At 40.5% G+C, this 26723-nt stretch overlaps 2 protein-coding genes across 5 annotated transcripts in view; both read right to left on the bottom strand.

Annotated features, from left to right (window-relative positions):
* Window positions 1-161: 161 nt before the first annotated feature.
* si:ch211-221n20.8 (uncharacterized protein LOC100034409 homolog) lies at window positions 162-15444 on the bottom strand. 4 transcript variants are annotated; one of them, XM_061779952.1, is made up of 23 exons: window positions 15315-15444; window positions 14276-14413; window positions 13226-13277; window positions 12880-13149; window positions 11710-11829; window positions 11455-11595; window positions 11032-11157; window positions 10866-10898; window positions 10527-10649; window positions 10260-10382; window positions 8863-8985; window positions 8322-8444; window positions 7968-8090; window positions 7163-7288; window positions 5831-5959; window positions 5656-5748; window positions 3562-3657; window positions 3268-3363; window positions 3070-3165; window positions 1920-2021; window positions 1745-1850; window positions 1545-1661; window positions 162-1412 (listed from the first exon to the last, which is right to left on the bottom strand). In XM_061779952.1, the coding sequence occupies exons 2-23, from the start codon at window positions 14402-14404 to the stop codon at window positions 1337-1339; spliced, it is 2523 nt and encodes an 840-aa protein (XP_061635936.1). In that variant the 5' UTR covers window positions 14405-14413; window positions 15315-15444; the 3' UTR covers window positions 162-1336. The 4 variants fall into 4 exon arrangements, with proteins under 4 accessions (XP_061635936.1, XP_061635937.1, XP_061635938.1 ...); XM_061779953.1 differs by lacking the exon at window positions 15315-15444 and adding an exon at window positions 15165-15187; XM_061779954.1 differs by lacking the exons at window positions 13226-13277; window positions 15315-15444 and having other exon boundaries at window positions 14276-14411.
* Window positions 15445-17313: 1869 nt separating this feature from the next.
* The window catches only part of ghrhrl (growth hormone releasing hormone receptor, like), a 28022-nt gene continuing 18612 nt past the window's right edge, over window positions 17314-26723 (bottom strand). Inside the window, exons 6-13 of the mRNA XM_061780283.1 lie at window positions 25100-25232; window positions 24836-24989; window positions 23842-23902; window positions 23572-23641; window positions 23187-23278; window positions 22788-22917; window positions 20317-20358; window positions 17314-18242 (exon numbers count right to left, since the gene is read on the bottom strand). Coding sequence (XP_061636267.1) covers window positions 18141-18242; window positions 20317-20358; window positions 22788-22917; window positions 23187-23278; window positions 23572-23641; window positions 23842-23902; window positions 24836-24989; window positions 25100-25232 — 784 coding nt within the window. The 3' untranslated portion in view covers window positions 17314-18140. The remainder of the gene's footprint in view (window positions 18243-20316; window positions 20359-22787; window positions 22918-23186; window positions 23279-23571; window positions 23642-23841; window positions 23903-24835; window positions 24990-25099; window positions 25233-26723) is intronic.

Genomic DNA, 26723 nt, shown 5'->3' with positions numbered 1-26723 from the left:
CGTCAGGGAGAGCGCGCCGGTACTTTCCGCTGTTTCAAAATAAAAGACTAATCCCTTCCTAATCCTCTCCCCCCTCTCTCCAAATATCTCGACAGTCTCCCTATCATATATACCTAAAACTACTATCGTTGGCGCATGTTATAAATAATATATTGATAGTAAAAAATTCGGGTTAGTTTCTTAAGATACGACCAGGTTTTTTAAGTTTGGTAGGTCCAAAGCGGAACTAAACTGCGCAATGTTACGCGTTCCTTCACCACCATCGTGTGGCTCAAAACGGTACTACACAAATAAAGACAAGACGCTTAAATTTAATGTATTTTGGCCACTTGGGGGTTGTATAAAAAAGCTAAACAACACAACGGGTTGGCATCATTACGTGTGGTGCACAAAATCTTCCAGAGGATTCACGGCTGTTTACCTTTATTCATGGTCGCATACTTTTCATTTGACAAATGCTAGATATTATGAGATGGCGCTATGCATTTTTGAAGTATTTCACAAAGCGTAGGCTTGACCAAAAAGTAGGAAAGCAATTCTATATTGTACTTTTAAAATGATTGCGTTTTTCCATTTGTGGAATGGTCGCCAGCCAATCGCAGAGCACATACAATATAGACAAACAACTCCTTATCTAGATCTGGGTCATATCCCAGCTGACTCTCCCAAAGACATCTGAGAGACTTTTTGAGACGGGGAACGCCCAGGACTGGTCGCCAGTCAATCACAGGTCGCATATAAAAACAGACAATCAATAACACTCAAACCGTCATTAAGTGGTAACTGAACTGATTCTGCCTGCACCGTCAGTGACCCAATACAATAAATTTATACTTCCCTCCAATTTAGATGGACATATTATACTGCAGTTTCTCTCACTTTGGTAGTATGTGGCCATTGTTAAACAGGGGAACTAGGCGGTAATATCTTCACTGGGTTGCAATGTAATAATCTGTGTTGCTACGTTCTAGCGATAATGATTTCATACGTACATATAATTTGGTCATATTGCGTCAGAATCAGGTGTAAAACACACAGGTTTGATACTACCCTGCAAGTCAGTGTGGACAGTGCAGCTATTAAGTCATTAAAAAAAAAAAACTTTAATCCGCTGTAAGAAAAAAAAAAATCATAATAGTCCATTGTACAATTTACTTTCAAGGAAAACAATATGAAATGGAAACCAAGATAACTATCAACTTGTCTTGTACAGTAGTATTAAGCCATATCCTGTCTCATTTCAACATTTAAGCAAACTATAGTCATCACAGCAGTTGCCTCCTTCAGCATTGACTGAAATGTGATTTTTGAAATGTTTATTACAAACAGTCCATCGTCAGCCTCTCCTCTCTGGACACTGGATTTTGTAGCCCACCCTGTAGGCTTGCAGGTACACGCGTGCCTGATTCATCCTGTTGGCCGGGGGGGGGGGGGGGGGGGGGGAATGTCACGTGCTATTATAATTAATGACACTAGGATATAACTGTAAATGTGTCGAAATGATGGTGCACTTCTGCTAATATGTATGTAAATGTAATACAAACCTGTATTTGGTGCAAAGCTGAATCCCCAAGGGTCCACAACGGTCGACGTAACTTTCCCTAAACGCTTTTCTCATCGCTCGAGCCATGCTGACCACAGTGGTGACCACTGGGCATGTCCTGCACATCAATGAGAACATCACACATGACATTGCAAGACCAAAACGGTTTTACACCATTGATTAGAAATGGTATTAATTTACAGTCTCTCGCAGCGGAGGCCCGCGGTGCCCTCAGGACAGGTGCAAGTGTTGTGAGGACTGCAGGTGGCTCCGTGCCGGCAGGGAGGCACACACGGGGTGGTCACGGCTGCGCATGAGCACGCTAGCAGAGTCAAGAAGTGCAGACATAACACACACACACACACACGCAGTGCACCTGTTTCACAAAGACGTCCAGTGAATCCTTTGGCACAGCGACACCTGTTGAGGCCTGCGCACACGCCGCCGTTTTTACAAGTCTTCTGACACTGAACAGGCTCTGAATGAGAAGAATTTAAGGGAGAACATAAGACTATAAATGTAAAAGCGAATGCCAAAATGGTGGACAAGGGTGTGAAATTCACAAGCCACTGCACTTTACTGATCTGGGTAAAAGATTTTGTGTAAAACCATTCTATGAATGGGAAACCTTGGTCTCAACTATTTTTTTTTTTTTACCTGCTTGAATAAAGGTTGAAAAAAATAAACAAAAAAATGGACACTTGACACACACGCATACTGCCCTACTGTGGTGAAAGCACTTGCCGCTGTCTGACACTTATTTTATAGGATGTCACACGATGTCTGAATCCTGGACACGCTCAGTTACGGCAATACACTATCTCTTGCCTTGGGACTGTGGACAAAGCAAAGTCTCTTTCAAAACTCTAACACAGAAGACAAGAAAACACGTTCCAAATATTATTTTGTAGGAAACTGTAGAAAGTTGTCCCTTCAACATGAGCATTAGTCCAAAAGTATGATTGGGGCCCTCAAGAAAATTGACACACATGGCAGGTATGGAGAAAAGATTTTATATTTAGAAAAAATATTTTTTGCTATATGTATATGTGTGTGTGTGTGTGTGTGTGTGTGTGTGTGTGTGTGTGTGTGTGTGTGTGTGTGTGTATATATATATATATATATATATATATATATATATATATATATATATATATTTCAAGTTCAGGTTATGGGTTAGGCCATGTCATATTCATAAATACAATGCACCCGCGTATTCACCTATTTGTGGATTTTTTTACATTTTTATTTTGTTTTTTTTCAGGGGGGCGGAACCAACCACAAAAAAACTTATTGGTGGTTTATCGCCGCTTATTCAAGAATTTTTGGGGCTTAAAAATAAAAACAATTATTTATGCAATTATAATGGGCGTCAGTTATTCGCACATCTTTGCCATTCGCGGTCCGGCCTGGTCTCTATTCTCCGCCAACAGCAGAGGTCCACTGTAGTGCTGTTTTTGGGTAAATTTTTATGAGTACAGCCAAAACAGGTACATTACCAGGATTCAATCTGGGCAGAATCTCACCTATCTGGCAACGAGCTCCTTGCCATCCACCAACACATGTGCACTTATTGACGTCAACACATCGGCCACCATTTTGACAGGCGGGTGTGCACAAGGCTGCAAATCACACACACACACACAAACGGCGTGTTGTTGCTGAAGTGGAAAGCCGACTGATGGACTGTAACTGAACATGCCCGGTGATATTGGGTTACTCACGCAAAAGACACTGGGGACCTGTGTAGTCTGAGGGACACTGGCAGGTATCGGGACCCACACAACGACCGCCATTAGCGCACGGCAGCTCGCACACGGCTGGTAAGTAGATCAGGTACAAGGGGTGGCGGGGGGAATGTTAAAAATATCATCTATTTAAAAAAGCAATGGAAACATAGCAGCAGAAGACTGACAATGAGTATAAACTCCAAGTATCACGCATCATCCAATAAGGAAAACTTCTACTGGTTACCGAAACACTAATAACAAGGGATAACCACGCAAGAGACAACGTACCTGAGTGGCAGCCTTCTCCAGTCCAGCCAGAAGGACATAAACATTTGTTCCAGCGCATACACGTACCGCCATGTGCACAAGGTGGGGAGCACATGGCTGAAACGCACATAGAACACATTATAAACTCCAATAACAAACATATTGTTGAAGTAATACCAGTGTCAATCAAAACTGGGTTATGTAACAGCACAATCTTTGATCCTTTTGTACTAAACCTCGTTAATGTAGTGTTCAATGAGTATATAACAGGGGTGGGCAAAATATGGCCCACTGGCCACATCCAACTCGCTCTGTTCTTTAAACCTAGCATTAAGAGTCTTGTAATACTTGCTGGTTAAATTGAGTTGTTCTTCCTAAAACTGGCTAATTAAATGTTGTTATTTACCTTTTATTCCTTTAACTAGTTAAACAATTGGGTATAGTATTTATGGTAAATAATATAATAAAACATTATTATTAATATAATTATTTTCTGTATTTCTGTATCTTATCAAATAATTGGAAAATTAATTATAATTAATGAATGTATAAATAATACAATTAAAAACAGATTCTCAGAGCTGCCAACCTATAAAAAATCCCTTCCAGAACAATTTGTCAAAATTTGTCTGAATTTCCATTTTTTCTAAATTTTGTCAAGAACATTTCCGCGCGACAGTCATAATCATAATCATTAACAAATAATGGCTTCTAATATTTTTCATTTTAATGTTTTATTACATCAACCTTGTAATGGTGGACGCAGAGAAGAGATTGCGACATTTCATCATAAAAAATATTGGTGTCTATGGATTAATTCACCTTTGCCAACCCTGGGAACAAAGAAACAAAACAAAACAAAAACGCATCTACTAAAGAAGATTAATTAGATCTCAAACGTCTAAATTAAAACTCAGCACTCTATTTTGCAAACAAATAAATAAGATTGCTGATCGACTGAATTGGCTAGTTTATTTATGGACAATAGTTTTGGTTTTTATTTTGTGCAATGTACTTCTTGTACACGTACAAGAAGTACATGAAGAAGAAGAGATGTAATTAAGTCTTCTCTTGCATGCTATCTATATTTATGCACATTTATATTTCTTATATCCACAATTCCTGTTTAAACTGCGCAAACTATTTTATATTTAGATTTATTTATATCTCTAAATACGTATTAATTGGCTTGTTATTTTCGTGTTTAAAGTTGGTTACTCTCCACGAAAACACGGTTCCAGCCAGACCTATATGACAAGTGTACTGTATCACTGTTTTGCGATTGCTTGTAACGATAGCTTAGCAATTAGCATTGACATTGTCTTCGCCTATCCACTCCTCGTCCTCCCTTCATGACACTTTTAAGAAGCATGGTAAGATGTGTAACTTATTCGCGCTACCACGGAGGCGATGATTAGCGACTTACAATGAGTTGACACCGGACGCGAAGAGAACTTTCGCTTCCACAGCTTGGCAGCCGGACGGCGTAATAAAATGGCGTGCAGCAAGCATCTGTTTACTGTGGCCGGTAATTAACCATTAAAACATTAACCAGTAATGTCAGATGCTGATGTTTTTTTTTTTCTAATATCTGGAACAATCAGTGTTACGGCCGTAACGAGTCAACGTTCAGTGATTTCCGTAACAAAATACGTAAGTTCCGTAACATTTGACAGCTCTGGATTCATTTTATTACAGTGCTGCCTTGAGATAGGAGTGCCTTAACTTTCGAGGTTTTTGAGATTTTGAGAGCAAAATTTGAGTTACGAGTGTGCTTCAGACCCCCACTGCTAGATGGAGGCAGCACACGTCACAACAGTCAGCCACCATCGATTCACATTGGTTTCCTTGCGGCGGAAGGACAATATCAGTCGGTGGCAGGAATGTGCCATTAAACTGGATTGCCGAGTGCCAATAGACCCATCAGAGGAAGAACAAGGAAGGACAATACATTAGGCACAGCAGTGTTTTATGCTTGCATTTTCCGTATATGCAGGTTATGTGGAGAACAGATGTTATTACTGTGTCTTTTTATACGGGACAATACTGTCCGATTTAAAATTTAAAGTTTTGCCCACCCCTTGGTATATACAGTATGTCAGTACAGAAAGGAACCTGAGCAGCCGAGGCCAGGGTAGCCCGGAGGACAGTCGCAGATGTTTGGCGCCACACACGAGCCGTAGTTCCGACACGGGGGGTCACACACAGCTGGAAAGACGACACACCAAAAGTCTTGAGTCATGCCAGCATAAAAACTAGACTGTACTCGCAGATTTGATGTTTGACTCACGCCGGCATTTGGTGGGGTCGTCCGTTTGCACTTGATAGCCTTCTCTGCAGGTACAGTTGAAGGCGCCAGGGTGATTCTCGCACAACTGCTCGCAGCCTCCATTCGTAAAGTCTCCGCACTCGTCCGCATCTCATGACAGAAGACAAAAGCATTCTAAGATTGTCTAATATAAAGGACTGTTTTGGCACAATCTTGGGTGTTAATTACTTTCAGATTTTTGCTATTTGTGGCAGGGCTCGGGCCCTACCCCCCACGAATAGCGGGGAAACGTTGTATCTCATCTCAAAGGGGGGAAAAAAACCTGGATGGGCGATGAGTGCTTAATTCGCCAAGTCATATCTGTTACCACTGTGCAGCTGATCATTGAGTACATTTGGGAGACTTTCCAGTTGCATTCAAAAAGGCTGACGTAACACAGCTGCCCAAAAAGCCACTGCTAAATCCCACGCTACAGGCCGAGCATGTCATTTGTTCCATTCAAATAGCACCAGTTCTTGGTGTGTTTCTTGAAACAACCTATCCTATTATGACTCAAATCTAGTCGCATCACCATTCTACTAAAGTCATTTTTTTTTAAATCAACCACTATCTTTTGTTGATGGTTAGTATTGCAAGACGTCAACATCAGTGTTAGGCTATGCTTACACAACATTCCCGGCAGCCCCGTTTCAGGCCATGATAGTTGTGAGCAATGACTGGGGACGGGATGGGCAAACGTGACAGGCCGTGATTACCCGGTCAGATTTTTTCAAGTGTCAAAAAATGTACCGCGGCAAACCTAGTTGGCCGTAGTAAAACGAAGTGAACACAACTAAACCTGACAGTATGTAATGGGGCGTATCAAAACTTGGAGGAGAGCCATGGTCGGACGGCAAGCATATGTATTCCCATTTTACACGCTGCCTGTAACTCTCAAGCTCAGCCATGTGTTTAATTGACTTACAATGCCAGCCACGGCGTGCCTGTTTATAACGCTAATGTTGAATGTGTGTGTGTGAGACAGAGCGAGAGCAAGAGCGAGAGAGAGATTGGTACAACAGACAGATCAGTGAATTAGTTGTAGTATGTGCCCCCCACTACCCAACTCCACCCCACCTACCCCCTGCGTTGACACAGACTCTGGAGCCGGGGCAGGCAGGGAAAATAATGGAATCCATGTGACTTTGAGCCTCAGGGACTTAGCAGCCCCTTCCTCCCACAGTCCGTCACGCACACCGTCATAGAACGTGAGAAAACTTGCAGAGGAAAAAAGGCCAAAATCCCACGTCGCACTACGTTTTAGGGTCGCCGTGGCCTCTGGGAACATAGTGTAAATGTAGCCTGTGGTCTTACCCTCGCAGCTTCTCAGATCCTCGCTGAGCTTCCAGCCAGTGCGGCAGCTACACTGCACGTGGCCCTCGGCCCTCGTAACGCATACGTGGTCGCAACCGCCATTTCTCAGTTTACAAGATGTTACATCTGTACAAATGAAAAAAAGACACAACAGGAGAGCGTTTTGTAAAGAAGACAGACGAATATCTGCAAACTGCTTCATATTTAGCCAGTTTACATAATTGAAATAAACTTACACCTCAACTCTGGAGAGATCCTGGGGACATTTTGTGCCATTCAGTTTTTATTTTTTAAACCATTTTGGCAGTGTTGAATGAAAACAGATCATTGCATTGTAGCATTTTATACATGGTCAAATTTGGCAGAGGAGATTCATAATATTTTCTTTTTGGAATTGTCATCTCTGTCCGTCTTTGCCTAAAACGGCAAAACAACACAAAAACAGACATAGAGACGTAGTTTTGGTGAGAGTGCAAGCAATACTCTGGTCTCCTGAATTGCCGCGACTGATGCGGCAGATCAGTCGGTGACATCTCCGCCAGTGAGCTAGGCCATTCAGATTTCCATTTGGACTACTGCAATGGCTTTCAACTAATTTTGTTCATCTTTGTCCACCATGTGGCGCTACTTTTTTCTATTGAAAGCATGCAGCAACATTTCAAACTTGTTTTTAGTTTTCTGCAAGGGTACCGTTATACTGAAAGCATAAGTGTGGCTATGGATGTTGGACAATTGCTTTGCATTGTAGCATTCCACTGGGATAAAACACAAGATGGCGACAATGTCATGATTGCCCTTAACATACTGCTGCAGGTGAGATCGTCAGTGTTGAGTAGCAGAGGAGGCGGGCAGTGGCAGTTGTGTCCCCCTGGGGAATTGGTGCAGGTGTGCGAGCAGCCGCCGTTCTGAAGTTTACATTCGTCGATGTCTAAGCACGCACAATCATTGGGAGATATTCAGAGGGGAAAAGTAATTTTCAACAAACTTTTCTCTCTCTGTGCAACACATTTCTGATATCGCTGAACCACAAAATGTGCTCTTGGAACATCCAATTGTGGACACAGTGAGTGATTTAGTGATTCCCATCCATGTTTAAATGGTTGAAAATGAGTAGGTATACTGCAATGAAAAGTGAATTAGTGTCAGCGAGTAATCTGACCCACGCAGGTGTGGGCGTCGATGTGGAGCTGATAGCCGGGCCGGCACGAGCACTGGAAGGATCCCAGAGTGTTGACGCAGAGGTGCGCACAGCTTCCATTCAGGGACAAACACTCGTTCACGTCTAGAGGCTCAGAGACATTTCATTAGCTCTGCTGATACTGAAAAACATGCTCCATTCCCATTTGGATCTGGAATTGACTGAAAGACAAGCTTTGTGTGTCAGGGAGGAGATAGGTTTAGCCTGGGTTGTTAGAGGAAGTTGCAGAGCGTATTCGCCATATGCACACTATGGATGCATTCTATTGAAATCAAATCATCTTGTATGCCACTTATTTGTATGGCTAATGTTGTAAGATGGGTTCGAAATGATAAACTGTTTTTAGAGCATAGTTCGGGGTATGTTTACAGTTTGAATATATTACTATACTTTAGGAAATTATAACATTTTCATTTCTATTTTTGGGCTATTTGCTGCCGAGCCCCTATACCCCACGAATGGTTTACTGTCTTCGATAACTAACTTCAAAGCCTGGCTTCACCTGCGCATCCTTGTCCATCTTGGTTCGGTTGGTAGCCAGAGGCACACTGGCAACTGTAGCCTCCTGGTTCGTTGGTACAGATGTGATCACAGTGTCCGTTGTTCACAGCGCACTCGTCAATGTCTGTAAACGAAATACAATTGGACAACATTAAGAGGTGTTGTCGCGTGTACGGTACATCAAGACCGCGTTTCCACCAAGCAGTACAGTTCTGTGAGGCACAGGTTTTTTTGGGGTGCATTGGGTTATCCGACACAGTGGCATAGAGTTAGAACTCAAATTTTAGAATTGCCATTTCTGTAAGTTAGCCTAAAATGGCCATGCTACACAAACACAGACGCATTTCTCCCTACCGACAAAAACAAATGTCCCAATGAACACCACTGAAAATTCTAGGAGCTAACATTTTAAGGTTTTAATTTGGTACTACAATAAATGCTTACTTTGTTTTTTCTTTAACAGTATATTTGTTACTTTTTCACAGTCAAACCATGCAGTAAAATGTCACATCTTTCACAGTTTTCTGCAAGGGTGCTTAAATGAAAAAAGTGTGTGTGTGCGTCGCTATAGATGTTGGATAATGCTGTGTTTGTAAAATAACTTTGTGAGTATCTTTCATGTCCAACATAATAATTCATGTATGATTTAACCATGTATTATTGATTTCATTTATACTGTAGCATCTTGACTTCTCAGGGAAAATACTTTGAAGTATTTATACATAAATACTAAATCAAAATAATTAACAATTGATACCATATGTACATTTCAAGCCAAAGAACTACTTCATTGATTCAGTCTCAATGCGATGTGGAGCTACCTCCACGCAGACGACGCTTACAAAAGAACCAAAAAAATAATAATCTGAGCTGTTCTTTGTGTAGTGAATCCAACTATAAGATGATAACACAATTTACAAAGCAAATGCAGCTAAAGTGAATCAGATCATGTTTTTTTCCCACCAATTATTATGGATTTACACAAGTCATTTATGGTCATGTTTCAAGAAAGCCCGATTTTGACTAAATTAATTTTGCTTAAAAAAAAAAAGATTGCTCCTATGATAATTAAACTCTACAACTTATCAACCTATGGTAGCACCAGCAGTATGCTTATTTGTGATGATGTTTTAACTTTTCTGGAAACTCAGTTGAGATTATGGATACCGTAGATGTTTTTGTATAGCTCACGAACATTGTTCTCATTTAAAGTTATGATTTATTCGTTTACACTTTAATTTGATCATAGAGTTTTGAACATAATTGCATTGTTTTATGTCCATTTTTGCATATATATGGATTTTTTTGCCATTTTATGAATTTATATGAACTTTACAATGGATTAGATTGAGCTGCGTAACGGTGAGCAGATCATGCACACACCAGCCCACCATTTACCAAAACAAGAATGCCCATCTCCATTGAAACCCTGGTAGCACTGGCAAAAGTAGGAGCCAATGATGTTGCCGCAGCGAGCGTTGACGTCACAGCCGTGAGCGCCCGATGCGCACTCGTTCGTATCTGAAAAGAAAGACACAAACGGACGCAGTTCATTTCTGTAAATGTGACTAATTCTCAGGGAAGGCCTTAAAACACACTCACGCGAGAACACTGTCAACAGGAAGTTGCGTTCCTAACAGAGGGAAATCAAGGATAATTGCTTACCTTCACAGTGTGTGCCGTTTCCCCGGTAACCTGGTGGGCACACACACTTGTAGCTGCCCAGCGTGTTCTCACACACACCCCGGCCATCACACAGCGCGGGACTCTCCGAGCATTCGTCCACATCTGGGACGAGGATGAGTGGCAGAGGAAGGGAGAGGCATGCACTTAGTGTTAATGTACCGCTCAGATGTGAATATTTTAAATGTGATTCTAAAATGCACCCGTGTAGTATTCGTATTACAAGTAAGTAGGATGTTTCCAAATCATACTCATACTTGACAAGAGCATTTTTGAATGAAAGAAATGAGTGCGCATTAGCAGTACGAGCACATTTCCCACCTTGACACATGGTGAAGTTTGGACACACAGCACCTAAGAGAATGAGCATGAGAGGATGGCAACATTACAATGAAATCAGTCATCAGTGTGTTGAGATAAGCAGCAGAGTACCACAGTCGCCACGTCACACTAACCCAGAGAGGCTGAAGCTTAGTGCCAAACTCACCCACACAGGCAGCGGCCTCTGCTCTGAACCCAGTCGGGCACTGGCACACAAAGCTCCCAGGTGTGTTCGCGCACACGTTTCCCAGCTCACGGCGACACAGATCTTCAAAGCTGCACTCGTCCACGTCTACAAGAGAATTAAGAACGGAGATGACAAAGGGGCAAGTTGACCGCCACAGGGTTCAACTATATCACGCCAGTACCCACATGACAACATACTGTAATAACAGACTATAAAGCAATATGCCAGAGCAACAGGTGGTGCTAGGACCACTGAGGCCATTTGTGCCAATCAGAAGCCTGTAGGAAGCAAGTTTCCGAAAAGACTAAGTCAAAACATTACTGTGAAACCAAAGGTCATGTTGCTGAGCAAAACTGGCTTTGGGGGCTGAATTTTGAAAAAGTTATACATTTCCAGCCTCACCGTCACAGTTTTGTCCATTCGGAGCCATGACATAACCCGCAGGGCAGGAGCAGCTGAAGGAGCCCAGGGTGTTTGTGCACTCTGCATTCCCATCGCAAGCTTGAAGGCCCGTCACCTCGGCCAAAGTGCACTCGTCGACATCTGACAAACGAGCAAAGTGCGCCGTTTAGCAGGGAAGCACGCGAACCAAAACCGCTCGGCTAATTATTCCTCATCATGCACTAACACACACAAACATCATCTCTGCGGACGGACCCTGGCACCCTCCTGCGCCCTTCAGGTAACCATGGTGACATCGGCACGAGTACGAGCCTGGGATGTTGTTGCAGTTTGCGTGAGGTCCGCATGGCGCCTCTTCTGAGCACTCATCGACATCTGTGGATGGGAGAGGTGGAAATACATTCAATTATATATGTATCTCAATGGGAAAAAAATCTGTAGTTAATTCAAAGTCAATCTTGTATACATATCTTGTATTTTAGAATCTTAATCATTATACAGCAGCTTACAACTGATGACGACCCCAAATTGACCTTCAAGACATTTTTAAATTACATATGAAACTAACCAGATTAATTTTCATATCAAAACTAAGGTAGGAATTGTGATTCTGAAACATATTTCCCAATGTCTTCATTGAATCTGTTTGAGTTTCACTTTCTGAATTGCGCTCCCAAAATAAATGGACTTTTATCTATTATCTATTTAGCTAACTGAGATCCACCTGTGCATTGCAAATAAACATAACTTGCCGCTTCTGTCAAGTGGTAGAGTGCCTTGAGATTCGAGTGACCCAACTTGCGAGTGTTTCCAGACATAAACTGTCTGTCGGCTGATTTTTTGCTCGAACATTTTAAGATGCGAGCGCTTGTATGGTAGCACTGAACTCAACGCGGCGGACTTCACAACAAGGAGGGGTTTGGCAGATAGTGTACAATTCACGTTGTGTATTTAGAATAACCGCACCGTTCAGCTTCAGCTAACAATTCTATTTAGCTTAATGCTAACAAACAATGCAAAAGGCTATAGACGGGCTAATGAATAGCATCGGCGTCGCAATGTGATACAGTATAACCCTTTAACCAACTGATATTTGAACATAAACTGTGGAGCAACACATGTGGGCAGATAACAAGACAAACAGGCATATATTCTTTATCCTCCGTGAAGAATGACTAATAGTACTGCGGCTTACTGCTGTATATCCATATGATTTTAGTATACTGCCCCTAGGTGGCCAAGGAGCACCCACCAGAAGGAGCAGCACAATATCCATTGAAATGAAGCACAAATGCGGCAAAAATGGTTACATTCTCTAAATTCTATTTAAATATGTCAGTACTATATGTTTTTAAAAAATTCACAATTATAGTGTACTTATTACACTAATGAAGACCGTATGTTCTGGTCTTATTGCCGCTGTACCTTTACACCCTGTTGCTCCTTCAAGATTGAAGCCAAGCGGGCATGTGCAGAAGTCTCCAGCCTTAATCAAGTCGGACGGGCAGCCGCAATCCGAGCTGCCCTCCACCATCACCTGGTTGCCGGGACACTGAGGAGGAAGACTGGACACTTGGTGGGTAGCGGTAGTGGGTGCTTGGCTAGGAGCAGTACTGGACGCTTGGCTTAGAGTGGTCACTTGGCTGAGAGCGGTAGTTGATGCTTGCCTTGGAGCGGTAGTCTTGAGAGAAGTGGCTGACGTAAAAGAATATACTGTATGTTAGAAACCACATTATGACTCAAAATGAAATGAATTTGTTTCTAACATCACCCATAGTAGGCGTGAGACTTGGAGTGGATCTGTTTTCAATTAGATTCTTTATCTGTAAAAGAGGACAGCAGTTCAATTAAGGATGGGCACAGTAATGAATTAATTGATGCTTAAGAATTTAAGTTAGTGAAAGGTGTTGAGATGATTGTTGATAAATGGTGTCTTTAAGCAACTGAGTAAAAACAGTTAGTATTCTACTCCATCTCCTTTACTGAGCAGAATAACGCTCACAACAAATAGTTATCCAAACAGAAGTTCAGAAAATACGAATAATATATATTTTCAAACAATTAATTGTTCATTTCCCTCATTGCCAATTGAGGAAATTTAAATCCCTGTCTTTCGCTTTTGTGTGTGCTTCACATTAAACACTGTTCACTGCCATCTACTGCCTCACTCTTGTCAGAATGCATACTGCTGATTGCAGAAAAAGTGATCAAAATTGTTTCCACTTTTCTTTTCCTTTTCTTATCTAATATGTATATAAAGTATGTAAAATTGTTTCACAATAAACTATTAATTGAGTCATTTTTGCATCCTATTATTGAAAATTAATTTATAATTAACCAATGATTTAATAAATACAAAATTGTTAAATATACAGTACATAAAAATTGTTTACTAATACTATACTACTACTACTACTACTATACTAATGTTTTTAATTTATTATTTACAACAAATGAATTAACCAATTTAATGAGCTATATGAACAATAAGAATTGAAAATAAATAAAAGATAGATATACTTTAATTACCTAAATTAGAAAAAAAAAATGCTAAATTGCTGCTCTAAGTTGTCCATAGGCGGGAATGTGCGTATGAATAGTTGTCTATATGTGCCCTGCGATTGACTAGCGACTAGTCCAGCATGTACTGCCCTTCTTGCCCAAATTCAGCTAGCATAGACCCCAACTCACTCCTAACCCTAAACAAGATATGCAGTTGAAAATGGATGGATGTTTTCCTTCTAAGGCTGTAACGCCGTCAAAATTCCTCCCTGCGGGTTTAATAAACCTGATCTCCATGCTACCTAGTTCAGTCACTCACCTGGTCCTTGATGAGGTCTGCCTGCGTGCCATTTACGTCTTCATTTTCATCTCCCTCACGGCTATTCTGTGGTTCGGCCGCTGCGGTGACCAGCAGCAGGGCTGACAGGAAGCTGCAGAGATGAGACATGTCTTGATTCTGTAGGACGATAAAAAGGAGGAGGAGGAGGTGAAATATGTACATATACAACTTTACAGATGAGCAAACAAGACTCATGACCCAAAGAGTGACCATATGAAATGTGAAATGTTTAACAGCTGTGAATGTGGTAAAGGTACATCCATCCACTCATTTTCTATGCCACTTATCCTCATTGGGGTCGCACGTGGATCCTCTTCCAGCCGACTGGGTTAGTCAATCGTCGGGTACATATACACAAACAAACATTCACACTCACATTCACACCGATGGACAATTTAGAGTTCTTCTTACATGCATGATTTTGTAATGTGGGAGGAAGCTGGAGTACCCGCAGAAAACCCAAACACAGGGAGCGCATACCAATTCCACAAAGAGAGGCCGGAGGCGAGATTCGAACCAAGAACCTCTCAGAACTGTGAGGCAGACTTGCTAACCACTTGCTTGCTTGCCCGCCCGCTTTGTGTCATTTTCGGTCTCTTCAGAAAGAGTTAAAAAAATAATAATAATAATAATACATGAGTAGCTAAATTTGTCAGCAAACGTGTAAGGAAAGGTAAAATATAATCTACTTGTTTTTTAAAAACATTCATTCATTCAGTGAACATGTCCAGACAGGCAGAACAACATAGAAGCGAAGTGCACCCTGTTATTAAGTTCACACGAAGCCCCTTCCTCCCTCTTACTTCGGAACAAAAGAGGCAGCTACAATAGAACAGTTCACAATATTCTTTGATATAAAACATTATACCGAACAATGAGTCGTCGATTAAACACGGAAGTGGCCTGAGGACCCCCACGAAGAAGAAACCCCAAATGAACATAACCATTCACTTTGAACCTGACTTTTTTTTCCCCTCCATTTTAACAGCTTGAAAATGATACAAAGTAATAAACTCACCCGGTTAAACGTGTTTAAAAGAGCATAAAAGGTGGTTTAGTGACGTCAAATCGCTGCCTTCTCGTGTGGACCCGAGACAGAACTTTTTTCCTTTTTTTTTTTTTTTTTTTTTCTCCACCTCCCGCTCGTCAACTTCTCCAGCAGAAGCTCCCAAGCGGGTGCTGGTGGTTCTGGTAGGAGTCGAGTGGGTATGACAGAGGCCACATGGGGGCAGCAGGTGATTGCTCACTGGTTACATGGAGCACCGGACAGGCGTCCTCGGGTTACGCCGTTTCGAGGTTACGAACCGGTGCAGTTTTGCGAAGCAGGCACGTGCACACATATCCACGAGGTGGTACTCAAGCACCTACCCTTGTGCCCCAAACCAAAAAAAGTTTAAATAAGACTACTTGAAAAGGAAAAACACAGACGCACAATTTAAATTACCATTTAAGAAAAAAAAAGTCATCGGTTAAAATAGGATTACAGTTTTGGAAAAAAAAAAAAAAGAGTGAAAAAGAAGTTACACAAGATAAAACACGATTACCCTAAATTGCCCAAAAGCTGTACAGGTTAAAATAGGACTACCTTAAAAACACACAAAGTTGTGTGAGTTAAAATAGAGCAACCATTAAAAAAAATAAAGGAAAAAGATGTGCAAGTTAAAATAAAATTAGCATAAATTTTCCTAAAATTGCACAGGTTAAAATAAGACTGTTTAAAGGTTAAGAAAGGAAGGTGTTTCGGGGTTAAGATAGGAAGGTAATGAACTAGTTCTCACAGCAACGTTAAGAACACGTCGTCACATGGTACAAGGAGACAGTTACTGCCGTACTTATTGTTCATTTGAAAGTTTTATATTTAGAAGTTTTTCATATAAATATTCTAATATATAATATTCTGTTCTCATGATTTTATTGCTGTGTTACAGTACGTTTGTGAAACACTAAGGCGAGTTACGGTTCACGTGCAAATTTAAGTTACGTTGCTGCCGTAGGTACAGAACTCTGCCATAAACCAAGAACCACCTGTACTGCGCTTTCTTTTTCTTAGATACACATTCGGTCATTATGTTATCATTACACAAAATATTGACAAAACTTTGAGCTCCACAGTCACTGCCAGCTAAAACTAATTCGCTGAGCGGCTATACCTGCTGTTTGTATCAGATACAAATATCAGATGAAAATTGCTGAAAATTAAGGTTTTTCATGTTTCACTGGGTTGACATTGCCGTGAACTTGAGCTTTTTTTTTTTTTAAACCATCTTTTTAAATCGGTTTTATGCAGCATACAAAACAATGTCACACAGTGTGACAGTTGAACAAATAAATAATACTAAACAATAATAAACCCCACCCACCCAACCCTTGCTTTCCCCCGGGGCAAATGAAACAAGATAATAATGAGACAGACAAGACACATCAAATATAGAAAAGAAAAAGTAAATGGACAAGAACCTTCAAATGTAACCTCATTGCATAATAGCACTTTAAATGACCCAATCAGCAGCTCAGTCTGGTGCTAAAATAAGTTGCATGTCATTAATTAGGGTAAAAAACTGCTTCCAAATCCTGCTGAATTTTCTTTATTTTCCAGAGATCGATAGCTTAATTATTTTCAAGTCTTAAAAAATATGACATCCTTTAGCCATTGTGTGCGTAGTAGGTGGGATGGATTTCCACCACAACAAATTTCCCTTCGGGGCAAAAGGGAGACAAAGGCCATGACATCTTTTTGTGAGGAGGAAACACTTGGGTGGGGGTGATCTTGAGCTTTGACATGCACAGCTCTGAAACCAAAGAAGCTCCATGCTGCGTATCAAATGGTTTGATAGTACTGTCATTTGCACGCCGGAGAACCATAGCTACAATATCAATTGCACACTTTATGATGCAATTTTCTGCTTGTGGTTTAAAACCAAAACAAAACAAAAAAACACTTAAAAGCTTGTTTCTGTAATCTGATTTACTTGAAACAACATTTTGGAGATGCCACATCTGATGTTAGGAAAGCCGCAGTGAATTTATTATTATTATTTTTTTTTTTTCCCACAAAGAATTCAAAAAGACCACTGTGAGCACAGGAGAAGTCGAAACACGTATAATTACGTTTCAATAAACACAAGCTCATACATTCATTTTAAGGCAAAGGACTGATGTATGTAACATACATGTTCTTGATATACCACAAATGACTGACCATTCACACAAATTACGTAACAAAATACTGTATTTTTACAACATTTAACTTAAAGGCAGTGTTACCGTCATTGTTTTCATGCAGTACAGTGGTACAGCTGAACAACAGACAGTGCTAGCAGCTGCAGAATTACAGTATATATTGTTGCAAAAATAGCAAAACTATCCTTACTGTAATTCTCATTAGTTCTCATAACACTCCAAATAATTTTTTTCCTTCCAACGTACTGCCAACGAATTCATACATGAAACTGAATATTGTAAAACAGTCTAAAAAAAAAAAGATACAAACCTGCATAAGATGCAAATGTCATCAGTAAGTCAAATCGATATTGGTTGAATAATTGAAAGTTTATTTAAAAAATAAAAAATACAAAACACTGAAACACAGTGTACCAGTGGTCCGAGGAGGAGTAGGAAAGGAGTAAACAATATTTAAAAAATAGAATAAATAAAAAAATAAAAAAAAAAAAGTTTTTCAAAAACATTTGATTATTAATAGATGGCTTTAGTCTTTAAAATTGGGCTCTCTATTCAACTAAATCACCAATGTTCAGTTTGACTAATGAGGCCTCCACGTAAGTCTTGAGGCAGAGCAACATAATGTGTTTGTGTGCATGTGTTTGTGTGTCCTGCGGCGCCACGTCTAGAAGGGTGTCTCCATCATGCTGCCCTTTGCTGCAGGGGAAACCACACCACAGCTCCTCTCCTGCCACCTCAGCCACTGAAAGTGCACCTCTTTTTGCACCTGTAATCACACACACACACACACACACACACTAGATGCATGTGGCTAATACGATGTGGTCACATTTACATATTAAAATCACCTTTTTATTGCAACATTATACACAGTAAAGAGCTTCTAATACTTCAAGCGTATCTAACAAATACAATTTAAATAATTAAAAGCCGCAAACAGCTATGAACGGATTCTCGTGTCCACTTTTCAAAATTATTAATTAAATTAAATTATCATTTTAATTTTACAGCATGCTCGCCCCACGTTGGATGGTGTAGGCAAAAAAAAAAAAGACTGGTAATTTAACGATGCCTGTTTCAGATTGGGGTTTAGTTCGTCGAAGTACGAGTCTAAAATGGCTGCTTCAAACCAAAATGGTTGATTTCCCGATTCATTTCAGGCATAGGTCATTGAGATTTGTTCACGAGTTCTGTTACGATAGACACGTCCATCAAACTTCGTGTCAATTGGTGAAATTACTGTCTAGGGAATTTTGTTTTTTAAGCGTTTCAGAAAATAATAATTGGTGAAATTTTAGGCACGTTGACGTCCCCAAAAAGGCAACTGAGAATAACAATGAACACAATAATTTCAGACCTGATTATGGATACATTTGTTATATATTTTTTAAGGTTGACAGGACTACATCAATTTTTATAATCTATTTTATTTTAATAAAATTTAGCAAAAAAAAGCAAGGATTAAATTCTGCCAGCAGCATAAGGCAAGTCAATGACATCATTATGTCTGGAAACAGACATTGTGCACAACTCTGTACGGTAACTTTCAAAGAAAACGAGAGCTGTCCTTGCTGGTCCAACATTACATCGACTACTAAATAGACGATCTAGGCGTCACATGGCAATGACCCACTGTTTTCTTTCTTTCTTTTTTTGAATTCTTTATTTCGAACATCCATCCAACCATTTTCTGAGCCGCTTATCCTCAGAAGGGTCGCCGGAGTGCTGGAGCCTATCCCAGCTATCATCGGGCAGGAGGCGGGGTACAACCTGAACTGGTTGCCAGTCAATCGCAGGGCACACATAAACAAACAACCATTCGCACTCACATTCACACCTACGGGCAATTTTGAGTCTTCAATTAACCTACCATGCATGTTTTTGGGATGTGGGAGGAAATAGGAGTGCCCGGAGAAAACCTACGTAGGCACGGGGAGAACATGCTAACTCAACACAGGCGGGGCCGGGGATTGAACCCCGGTCCTCAGAACTGTGAGGCAGACGCTCTAACCAGTCGGTCACCGTGCCGGCTATTACGAACATGTAAGAATGATATCCAAAACAAGAACAACAAAATCAAATCAAATGAAAAATAAAAATTCAAGTTAAGTTACACATATTCAAAAAGGAGTAGGATGATGTAACAAAGACAACATGAGTGGTACAGTATGCTGGAGGGTCCAACAAGTGGTAAAAGGCTTACAAGTTCCCCAATTTATGATTTTTTAGAGTTGTCGCTTGGTCGATTATTTTTTTTGTGTGCTTTGCATTACGTGCCAAAATCTGCTCACATGCAGACTCATCGGCTGACCGACTCTAGCTCCCGACGTCGATTGGTAAACCACGGCCATTAAAGGCACATATCCACCACTCCAATACTACAGTAAGTACAGTAATTACGCTTCATAAAAAAAAAAACTGTTTATTTCATTACATTCTCATTTATTAAGTTCAAATAAAACACATAACTACATATTGGATAGAAAGCAAACATCTTAAGTGTTCTTTCAAAGGTCTCAAGGTCGTATTGCCGAACATCAGTATTCACAAGCTGCTGTTTGTGAAGATTATTGACTTCTCCAGAGGAGTGTTCCAGTGAAGAATGTGCACTCCTCCAGGTGAGTTATTACCTGTGAGGTCTTTGCTATTAAGTGCAGGCGTTGTCGCCCCCCAAGTGTGACGGGCGCCGACCTCTAATCATGCTCTTATATAAGTGCCCGGGGTCCTTCTCCCTTATGTAATGAGAGCAAAAAGTGCCCCAGACCCTTCACACCTCAACTCCAATTGTCAGGTAATCTCAGATCACACGTTTGTGTAATTTGGGTGTGGCGCGCACTCACCTCTTGATTGAGGAAGCAGTAGAGGATTGCGACAAGCAGCCCCTGAAAGAGAAGGACGTTTTCAATGTGATTTAGCTTACGAAACCTTAAAGGGGAGATGCTATGAAAAACTGACTTGTAAAGCGCATGTTAATAAATCCACTGTTACGTAACAGCAGAGCTAATTTACATAACAACCGCCCCCACACAGTTTCTTCACCCATGATGTAATCAGTTAGGCTAGCCGAAGATTCTTAGCCACTTTCAAGCAGCGGCCGGACTACACAGTTTGAAGCAGTCGCACGCAGAAACGCCCACATCCGCCACACGTGCGACATCCCTGCTATCATGTCAAAGCCAAAAGGTAAGCAGAGCTGCATTGAGATGTGTTGGATGCACAGTGTGTAGCGTTACTTAAAAGCGCTAGCTTCGATTGTAATAAGCGACACGTCCTTGGTGACAATGCATACTGTTTCCTTAAAATTATCCATCCATCCATCCATCCATTTTCTGAGCCGCTTCTCCTCACTAGGGTCGCGGGCGTGCTGGAGCCTATCCCAGCTGTCATCGGGCAGGAGGCGGGGTACACCCTGAACTGGTTGCCAGCCAATCGCAGGGCACATAGAAACAAACAACCATTCGCACTCACAGTCACGCCTACGGGCAATTTAGAGTCCCCAATTAATGCATGTTTTTGGGATGTGGGAGGAAACCGGAGTGCCCGGAGAAAACCCACGCAGGCACGGGGAGAACATGCAAACTCCACACAGGCGGGGCCAGGGATTGAACCCGGGTCCTCAGAACTGTGAGGCTGACGCTCTAACCAGTCGACCACCGTGCCGCTGTTTCCTTAAAATGATAACATAAAATTCAATTAAAATCACGACAATGTTAATGCACTTATAATATCGTCGCATATTTTACAGTCACACAATGAGTGCAAATTGAGCGGTATAAATGTGGATGTGGTGATGATGGATGGATGATAATATGAATATAACAGTGGACAGTATGTATGTTAATGTAAATAACATTGTACACATGTAAGAATATACTATGGTTGACTACACCTTTCAGATTTGATTAAACCACCAAAATGTATTTGACCATTTACCAAGCAGAGAACACTTGTTAGAGCCGATGATGCACCATTATCCTCAGTAGTCGCACTTCCTTGCCTAATTACCAGACAGGAAAGTGCAGAGAACTTAATTACCTTGTACGAGACGACTATCGAGCATCCAATGGTTACAAATGCGAACACCCTGCATTTAGCTTCAAGTGCAATCTGGCCCAACTAACTGATAAAGTCATACATTATTCATTTTTCACCAGGTAAACGAATCTTACGGAAGAGTAATTCAATGAATTTGAATATGCTAATGAACATTGCGTTAACAATGTAGTTACGAACTTGATGTATCAGGATGGTTTGTTTTACAAAACAGGTTTTCAACAAATGTCCTTTTCCTTAAAAAAAAAGAAGCCTTCAGTGACAGGATATGCACTTTCATAATTTTGACATTAAAGCACAGTCCTCACTAGGGATGGAAATCGAAAACCGCTTTCCAGTAATTCAATTCCTTGGAACCGTTTGTTATCTTGCCTGAGTCTGCTTACCGATTCCTCTTAGGAAAAAAAAAATATGCAGAGGGTATTTCGCAAAACCATGTCAAATATGCTCTTTTCTTAGATAAAAAATATTTTTTTATGTCTTTATTAGTTTTGCAATAATTAAGCTGAATACAAAAAGGAGCACTGTTTGACCTAACGCTCATTCATGAACACATTTGTTCATAAAACCTATGATCTTCTTACATAAAAAAGCGCAACAATTCTGTTGCACGGCGTAGGGAAAATGGTGGTCACACTAGATACTGACTGTTTTTTCTGATCCCCTGAACTCCCCCAATATAGAAACAATCCACATTTTAGAGTAGACTTATATGTCTAAGGCACACCTGCACAATAATCATACTGTCTAATCACCATCTTGATATGCCGTGGATATGGATAAATGATCTCGGCAAAGGAGAAGTGCTCACTAGCCGATGTAGACAGATTTGTGAACAATATTTGAGAGAGGGCCTTTTGTGTACATAGAAAAAGTCTTCAGTTCATAAAAACATGGGAGCAATAACAAAACTGTTGCAGTTATATTTTTCTTCAGTGTAGTTAGCTAGTTATTTATTTACTGCCAAAGCTGAGTGTTTTGTCATTTTTACGTCACAGTGGTAGGATATAAACTAAAATTTATTACAAAATATTAATAAGAATGGTGATATTTTTTAAACATCTATTCACACAAAAAAAACCTTAGCTCGATTAGTTATTTTGGAGAAAAAAACGTGGATTCGGTGTTGAGGAACTGATCCCACTTCAGAGTTTCTGCTGAATTGCAGATTTGGAACGCTTACTTTTCTGAAGCACTTTTGCAGGAACAAATTAAAGGTAAAACTTGAATTATTGGTGAACGGGACACGTGCAGGTACCTGGAAGGATCCGATGCAGAGCTCCACACAGAGTCGCAGGTTTACGTTATAGTAGTCGGGCAGGAAATTGAAGAACATGTAGTGGGTGCCAAACAAAGGGATAAGCAGCAGGGTGGACTTGGTCAGGCGTCTGGTGGGCACAAACAAAAGCAATGTAGGATGAGAGAGTTATTTAACACCGTTATAACAATAATTTATAACAAACATTGGGAAACACCAAGAGTTTTATTCACTGTTATAGAAAAGCCACACTTCTAACCACTAAGCAACAATTGTTACATATTGCATAACATGCAGGAGAAGTTCAGCAAGTTGATTCTGAACATTTCTGGATGAGTGCACCTCCATCTGGACTAAAGCAAAAAGTTAAAGAAGAACAACGCGAGGGCGAGGAATCACCTGTACTGTGAGGAGTTGTTGAACTGGATCAGACGAGGGCTCAGCTTCTGGATCAGAATTCGGACGATGTTGACGAAGAGCATGAAATTAACCTATGCGTGAAAAAGAAGAATGAGGGGGAGGTGGTGGAGATTCGCTGCAGTTTATTGTGCGGCGCCAACAATATCTGCAGCACAGCGTATAACTGAATGGGACGGACGCATCTGGCACGTCGCTCTGGTGCACACAAAAGAGGCTTCATTGAAATTTTTTGGGGGGCAATAATTTATCAATATTGCGATAAAGATGACGGTAAACAAGTCATCTGCATGACAATCTGGGAGGTTTGTTGTGTGGAACCAACAGGAGCCTCGAGTGCAGGTGCAACACAATGAGCAGCATTTACCACAATGGACAGCACGATCGGGCCCTTGATGATCCACCAATAGAGTGAGTCCTCATTGATGTCCCAGCATCTGTATGTAGGGAGGCGAGACATTTGGAGACATGACCTTTAGACAGGTTCCTTTAAGATAGAGGACTAATCTGGTTTCAGATGATGACGCACTTATTTGAAAGGTCAATTCAATCTCTACGGTGCCCTTAAGATTTGGATTTCTTAACAATCGGATTGTAAGGAACATGCTTGACATGTGAAAAAGGAAACGATACAAACGCTGTGTTTTCAAAATACACCCTGGACCCAATCCACAGCACAACGAAGAACACAGGAACACCTGTGAAGGTTAAAAAAAATAATAATAATAAATACTTGGTGAGACATACTTGAGGCAACAATAATAGACAATTAAAAAAAAAAAAAAGTTAGAACCCCACTCAAGTTAGATTTTCTAAGAACACTTTTGATTCCTTGCTTCAAAAAGAAAAAGAAAAAGAAAAAAAATGAATGGTAATTTTAAAATGTCAATGTCTTGCCTCTTGGACAATCGCTGGACTGAGGCGAGAAAACGTTCTTTTGTCCGACCTAACTGGGCTCATTTTAAGATCAATATGATTTTTTTTCGCCATCTTTGAAGCCTTTTATGTTCACATAGAGCGAGACCTCATGTCTTATCTCCGCCGAATCGTAGGAAAATCATGAAACTCTCCCTATATTATGGATAACTACATTTTGGTGTATAAATAGTTATTTTAACAAGAATGTGTATTTCATATTGGTAAATCGTATTTTATGTTAAGTTTGATCGTAGCATTTGAATAATTTTAAATATTTTGGATAGATTGATAATGAAATAGAGCAAAGAGGGTAGGAGGAACAGATAAGTACTTATTCCTACCCCTTTTCAAAACATGTCAATGATCAGGTATGTGTCGGCATTTTTTTTATCCATGTTTGTTATTTCTATTCTTTAACTACTACTGTTTTTTTTCCTGTAAGTTACATTATTACACTTTTGTCAGTATAGTAATTGGTTGTTTTTTACAATTTTTATACATGTTTGAAATTTTTTATATATTTTTTTATACCGGTTCGAAAAAAAATTCCCCCACAAAGTAAAGAAATGGAATCACTACTTGGACTTTTAAGTCTTTTATTTACTTATTTAACTTTTGTAAATAGCAACTTTTTCTTAGTGTGAGTAGCACTTTCGCCATCCTTACAGAATGCCACACAAACGATGGAATGCGCATGTGTGCGAGCGTCTCACCCCATCCCAGCAGGCTGAATCCCCACAAGCAACGGCGGCTGCGGTAAAAGGAGGCGAGCAGCAGGGAATTGAGGTAGAGCGCCTCCACCAGGAGCCAGAAAAAATTGGCCATGACGCAATAGTGACAACAGACCACGGCGGCCTTACAGGCAAACTGGGACCAACAGAGGGATGAACAGCACAGAAGGGTGAGGAATTAGCAGGAGCCCTATTTAATGAGCATGAGAGGAACGGGTTATTACAGTCGATGGCCTCTTGTCTTACGGTGGAGAGGGTGCAGTGGTTGGTGTCGTCGCTGGAGAACAGAGTGGCGTCCTTGATAAACACCGCCGCGGCTTTCAGGATGAACGTGAGGAAAAGTTGGATGTGGATGAAGTTCCTGGCGCAACGGAGCCTCCTGGGGAAGAAGAACAAAATGATACATTAATGTTTATTTGGATATTATTGTTTTACACACACCCTGTTCAAATGCCAGGTTTTTTAGATAAAAAAAAAAAAAAGATACCACGATAAATAATTTCAAAGCATTAATGTGACATATAGCTCCTGCAACACAAGGGGGGGGGGACTTTTTGAGAGGGGAACTAAATATTAAGAACTGAAATAATGTGGTCGCACAAGCGTGTACACCCTCTTATAACAGGGGATGTGACCGAGTTCAGAATTAACCAATCACATTCAAACTCATGTTAAATATGAGTCAGCGCACACCTGCCACCATTTAAAGTCCCTCTGATTAACCCCCACTAGATTTCAGATGTTCTAGTGGGTTTTTTAGGGACTGCTATTTCGAACTGTTCATAATTCCCTCCAGGCTCCAGTTCCAGCTGAAGACAATCATCCCCGAAGCATGATGCTGCCACCTCCATGCGTCACTGTAGGCATGGTGTTCTTTTGGTGATGAGCAGTGTTGTGTTTGCGCAAAACATACATTTTGGAATTATGGCTAAAAAAAAAATTCTACATTTTTCAAGATTTTTCCCACACGTGTTTGAGAGATTTTGTTTTGGGAGCTGCCGTCACATTATACTAAAACACGAACCTCCATTATTATCTGATTGCATTGAGCAACCCGCTCGAGTAATTTCCCATGACACATCATATGACTGAAATACAAATCAGCCACATATCACAGTGAATAAAAATAAAAACACTTAATCTGGAAACTAAAAAACATTTGAAAAACAGGTGAAACCGGGAAGTTTTACACATTCCCTGGTGTTTCTCTCAGTGCTTCATTCCAGCCTGATTCGGGCTTGACACCTAAGCTGATGTTTGGCTGCTTGCACCTGGGAAGCGTTCCGAATGTCCAGGTTAAAAAAAAAAAAAACATCATAACACATCTTCTGAGGTCGTTCCTCAGAGAACCATCCCATATTTACAAAAATTGCACCTGCTGTCCTCTTGTAGTGCCAACTTGAAGTGATCACACTCACAGCTGTCATCTCCAGAGAGACTCCAGTCAGGATCTTAATTACCAGTTCACCTCTTAGTGGAGCTTCACCATTTTTTGCAGCACAACTCTCACGTCAAGTCCTTAACAGTTTGGACGAAGCAATACCATCCCTCCTAAAGTCAACTTTTCTTTTCTTGTTATAATTTCAGATGCTTTTAGGCTTTGGTAAAAAAAAAAAAAAGGGAGATAACTGTATGCAGTATAAACTATATTTAGTAAAAAGCCTGAATATTTTTTATTACAGTTAAATTTTTGTAACTGAATTAAATGAAAATGACATGCCCCAGTGCAAATTTTTTTTAGGATTTTCTATAAAAACTACATTTCGTAGAACATTTTGTGTGCGTGTGTGTGTGTGTGTGAATGAAAATCCACCATATTTAGCAGAAAATGTACATATTTTGTCTACTTGAAAAAGTTCCATTTGCTATT

Source organism: Phyllopteryx taeniolatus, chromosome 7 (genome assembly GCF_024500385.1).
Source record: "Phyllopteryx taeniolatus isolate TA_2022b chromosome 7, UOR_Ptae_1.2, whole genome shotgun sequence".
Taxonomy (NCBI): Eukaryota; Metazoa; Chordata; class Actinopteri; order Syngnathiformes; family Syngnathidae; genus Phyllopteryx; species Phyllopteryx taeniolatus.
Note: the sequence above shows the minus strand (reverse complement) of the source record. Positions and strands in the feature narration are given on the sequence as shown.

Bases quoted from the DNA above. Each gene is read 5' to 3' on its own strand.
- si:ch211-221n20.8 (XM_061779952.1), bottom strand. From the start codon at position 14,404: ATGTCTCATCTCTGCAGCTTCCTGTCAGCCCTGCTGCTGGTCACCGCA. The intron at 8,986-10,259 runs GTAAATGGTGGG...TTTCGTTTACAG, and splicing joins AGATGGGCATTCTTGTTTTG to ACATTGACGAGTGCGCTGTG. The intron at 5,749-5,830 runs GTGAGTCAAACA...TCGTCTTTCCAG, and splicing joins CGACCCCACCAAATGCCGGC to CTGTGTGTGACCCCCCGTGT.